We start from the raw sequence: 4,903 nt of genomic DNA on the forward strand, positions 1-4,903 counted from the left end.
AAAAAAAAAAAAAAAAAGAATTTTCAAAATGAATAAAATATTATCACAAAGTACCCCCCCCAAAACACACAAAAACTTCCAATAGTGTGCTTTAATCATTTTTGACAACAAACTATTATCAAAGAGTAATTACATAGGTTTATGTAAGAATTTGAGTAGGGTAATTCTCCCCTCATTGTTATCAAACAAGGGTGAAAACAGATGCTTAGCATCTCTATTGGACTGGGTAGATCAAAACTAGAAAATAAGTTCCCAGGGCCGCCCCTGTGGCTCCGTGGGCAGGGCGCCGGCCCCATATACCGAGGGTGGAGAGTTCAAACCCGACCCCCGGCCAAACTGCAGCAAAAAAATAGCCCGGCGTTGTGGTGGGCGCCTGTAGTCCCAGCTACTCGGCGGGAGGCTGAGGCAAGAAAGCCCAGGAGTTGGAGGTTGCTGTGAGCTGTGAGGCCACAGCACTCTACCAAGGGCAAGAATGTGAGACTCTGTCTCTAAAAAAAAAAAATTCCCAACTTGGCCAAAATGTTAAGTTGTTGAAGGTTAGGCAGAGCCTGCCCTTTTCCACAGATGTTGAAAGACAGAAACTGACATGCCCTAAAAAGAAGCCCTGTGGAAAAGGAAGAGGAATGGAATACGCTCCGGTTCAAGAAAATCTGAGCTCATGGGAGAAAGCTATCGGGAAAGAGAACTGCAATCGAAGAATCCACGGTTCTTTCTGTATTGCACGGCCCCCTACCCCCGTGGCCAGCTGTGCAAACAACTGGCCAACAAGAGGATGCACCGCCTTATTGCTTTTGTTCAGTACTGCTCTTGTTCAGATCACGGAGTTCATTGATATTCTGCAAGTTACTGGCCAGAGAGTACCCCCCCAATCATAAATTTCCCCCAGTCTCACACCAAAGTTCTTTCTCCAAGAGGGGACGATTTGGAGCAGTCTCAGCTTGTTGGGATAGCCTCGGCCCCGCTCCATGCCGCCCCCTTGTGGTCACTTCCGTGGCCTCGGCTTCCCCAGGTCCAGCTACCCGGTCCCAGGTCTTACACCCACCCTTTCTTCACCTTCCAGTCCCCTCCCCTTCCTCCCGGGAGCATCCCCTTCCTCTTCGTCCCTCTCCCCAGCTGTCCCAGCTCCGGTGAGGGGGAGCCGCTCGGTCTGCACTAAGAAATCCAGGGCTGGGTTAGGAAGTGCTGCGACTTGTCACCGCACTATCTGTTCCAGCCCTGACGCTCCCCAGGGTCCACGCGACTCTTTTCCCCCCTCACCTCCTCCTCTGGGACGCTGCCGGCTGCGCTTCCACCGACCCCGCCAGTTTGGTCTCCTTTCCTTTCCTGGTTAAGACTCCCTGTCAATGACAGTTACTTTGGGGCCTTTTCATATATGCATATTTTGGGGACCTTTAACCCCCCCTCGTGGAGAAATTGAGGTAACAAAATGGCGGACCCGGAAGTGAATGAGCAGCAAGTATGATTTTTGGCGGAGGAATCTGTAGAGGAAAAATTATTAGAAAGCCCACACTGCCATTCGAGCAAAAAGATGAGGCACCTCTGAGACTCACTTCCTGTCTATCAAAGGACTTCTGAAGTGGAAAATGTGTACCCGGGACATCATAGGCAGGACTATTTAACGAGGCGGAGGATTACTGATTATGTGTCTGACGTCTCCTAGTTCCGGAAGGGGACGGACCCCAAGGGTTGTTTTGGGCGCCAGTAAGCCGACCAGCCACTGAGGGGAGGTCAGAGTATGCTTCAGTCCCAAAGTTTGTGTCCTACCTCTTGGCTGCTTCTCCTGGTGGAACCAGGCTTAGGACTGACAGGATAGCCTTGCTTCCTCGCCCTTAGGACGGTCTGCCTTCGTACAGGATTGGGCTCTGGTGCCTGATGGACACGTATTTCCAGTCAGAGGTTCCCAGAGCCAAGCTGTCAGTGCACGCGGGGCAGGCTGGGGGGATCCTAGAATAGGATTGAGCAGGAGTTTATAAATCCGATTAGTCGCTTCACTTAACCAGTTGATCCTCGTCTCCATACACCATTTGCCACGACTAAAGAACTCGGAGAAATCCGGTCTTTATAGCGGGGCATAGGAGGTCTAGGAGAACTTACCCTTCTCCCCCTGCTCTCAACTACTCTAGAGCCTGTCCTGTTCGCGTCATCTTCACAGCGTTTTCAGCACAGTGCCCAGTGCCGTCCATACTGGAACTTGTGGATTCCCTTTTTGTGCGTCAGAATCTCGTCTCATTCCTGTTTACCTACTCTTACTTGTCCAAATAAGCACACAAAAAACGACTTGGAAATTAGTTTCAAGTCGTTTTGTGGAATTAGGTGAGCTAAATAAATATTTGTGTGAATTAGTTTCTTAGGCATCTAAGAGAATTATTACCTGAAATATAATGCTGATAATGAATGGGGCCAAAGAGTGATTGTACCTTTAACTACTTTTCTAATTTTAACTTGATTTCACCCTTTTCCTTATTACCTGTTAATGTGGAGTTCACTTTTTTTTTCGAGACAGTCTCACTCTGTCACTCTAGGTAGAGTGCTGTGGCATCATAGCTTATAGCAACCTCAAACTTTTGGGCTCAAGTTATCCTCTCGGCTCAGCCTCCTGAGTAGCTGGGACTACAGGCACCCACCACAATGCCTCACTATTTTTTTTTTTTTCTTCAGTAGAGCCGGAGTCTTGAACTCCTGAGCTCAAGTGATCCACCTGCCTTACCCTCCCATGATCCTGGGATTACAGGTGTGAATCACCACACTTGGCCTGGAAGTTTACCATGTAATGTATAAATGCTATTCATCAAATCATTTTTCCTTAAAGTTCAGTATTAGAATGACAAAATGTATAAGCTGAATGTGAAACCAGGCTACTTAATTTCTGAGATTGACACTGCTTCCCTGTGAAGAAAAAGAAAACTAGAATCCAGTCCTGGGATTTAATGTCTTTATTACGTAAATGAGTAAATGGCAGAACAAATCAGCAATAATTTTGGAAGGAGTGGAGACAAGGTGTAAGGTCAGAACGTTAATTGTTCATTTCATGGTCGCAGTGTATCGGACGAACTGTGCCCAAGGCCCATTGATTGGTATTATATATTGCAAGAGGGCAAGACTAAAATACTAAGGGCCAAACCCTGTGCCTTTTAGAAAATATTCAAAACCTTACAGGTTATTAATGGTCAGCAAGATTGTATCTTAAGATTCAATATCTAATTTTCCTCAGTTTTCAACTCACAGCTGCAAATTTGTAAAGTTGAAGAAGGAACATCTTTTTGAGAAAAATAACTTAGCTATTCTTGAAATTATTCAATGTTTTACCCTATTTTCATATCCCATAATATATTATTTCCTTTTGTTTTATACTCTTAACTGCCCCCAATTTCTCTGAGAAAAAGAACACCAGAGGCTCGGCGCCTGTAGCACAGTGGTTACCAAACTGGCCAGGGCCAACTAAACAACAATGACAACTGCAACAAAAAATGGCCAGGCATTGTGGTGGGTGCCTGTAATCCCAGCTACTTGGGAGGCTGAGGCAAGAGAACTGCTTAAGCCCAAGAGTTTGAGGTTGCTGTGAGCTGTGACACCATGGCACTCTACTGAGGGTGACATAGTGAGCCTCTGTCTCAAAAAAAAAAAAGAACACCAGAGTCCTTAGGCTTTTAGAAATCCTGTTTTGTAGCAGATCAACTGGAGTTAATATTTAGGGGGAAAAGGAAGAATCCCTGTGACCCCATACACCATTGCTTGAACCCCTTGTGGCATGAGGGTTTTTGAGAAATATGGAGTAGACAAATAAATAAATAAATAAATACAACCTAACTCTGGCAGATTCATCAGCACCAACACAATAGAAAGAGAACAAGATTAAAGTGGAAAAGGGTAGAAAGGAAGGAGTTTGAAAGGGAAGACAATAAGGGTAAGGTGATGAGAGAGGGAAGTCTTCGCCTTAGAGCAAATCCAATTCAAAGGAGTGGATGCTGGCAATGGGAGCTCTCCAGAAGTTGAAAGTGCTGTACTCAAGAAGGTCATCACCTTCCAGGTTTTTCTCCTGCTCTGCTGCAGTTGCTTGCCCGGTCATTTTCCCCACGCTGTTGTCCTTGATCTTGTAGGTGGAGGTATCTGACAGACCCAGGCCTTCTAGCTCTGATAGATCCAGTTCTGGGATGGGCATCCTCCAGAAAAGAAAGGAGCTGTATTGGCTACTCACAGGGTCCCTCATAGCTTCCTGGAAAGAAACCACTTGTCAGTCCTCATGCTATAGCAACTTGTTTGTGGCCTGGGACCTTTCCTTGCTTAGAAACACCACATCCTCATAATTCCCTTTTGCTAGGACAAGCTTCCAGAACCCCGCCTTTAGTTTCTACCATTTCCTAACTTTTCGTCTTGGAATGATTTTTTTTTTTTTTTTTTTGGTGGGACAGGGTCTTGTCCTCTAGACTAGAGAAAATTATGCGATCATAGCTCACCTCTCAACTTCCACTTTCAGGCCCAAATCATCCTCCTCAGCATCCCAAGTAACTAGGACTATAGGTACATGCCACTGTACTCAACTAATTTTCTTATTTTTTTTTGTCATGGCGGGACCCCACTATGTTGTCCAGGTTGGTCTAAACTCCTGGTCTCAAGTGATCCTCCAGCTTCCACCTCCTGCAGTGGCAATAAGGATGAGCTACTGTGCCCAGGATGAGCTACTGTCTATTGCATCAAATTGATCTTGGGTCTGATTTTCAAGGCTTTCCAAAATCTTGCCCACTCTTTCTAGCAGTTGTACAGCCTCGGTTACAGTTACGTTCATTCCTGTGTTGCTTAACTCTCTCCATTCTCTACCTTAAAATACTTCTCAAGTTTCAAGATTCTATTCAAGTCCCTAGAGAATCCCCTCTTCTCAAATTCTTTTTTTTTTTTTTTTTTTTTT

The 4,903-nt window shown here is 45.5% G+C and overlaps 2 protein-coding genes across 2 annotated transcripts in view; both read right to left on the reverse strand.

The window, feature by feature from the left end:
• The window catches only part of GABPB2 (GA binding protein transcription factor beta subunit 2), a 59,995-nt gene extending 58,608 nt beyond the window's left edge, over nucleotides 1-1,387 (reverse strand). The window contains 1 exon segment of the mRNA XM_023519432.1: nucleotides 1,258-1,387. The gene's annotated coding sequence lies outside the window, so the exon portion shown is untranslated.
• A 2,338-nt stretch (nucleotides 1,388-3,725) lies between these two features.
• Nucleotides 3,726-4,903, reverse strand: part of MLLT11 (MLLT11, transcription factor 7 cofactor) — a 6,296-nt gene continuing 5,118 nt past the window's right edge. The window contains exon 2 of the mRNA XM_023519433.1: nucleotides 3,726-4,213. Coding sequence (XP_023375201.1) covers nucleotides 3,935-4,207 — 273 coding nt within the window. The 5' untranslated portion in view covers nucleotides 4,208-4,213 and the 3' untranslated portion in view covers nucleotides 3,726-3,934. The remainder of the gene's footprint in view (nucleotides 4,214-4,903) is intronic.

This window comes from Otolemur garnettii, unplaced genomic scaffold (genome assembly GCF_000181295.1).
Source record: "Otolemur garnettii isolate 467f Iridium unplaced genomic scaffold, OtoGar3 scaffold00174, whole genome shotgun sequence".
NCBI lineage: Eukaryota > Metazoa > Chordata > Mammalia > Primates > Galagidae > Otolemur > Otolemur garnettii.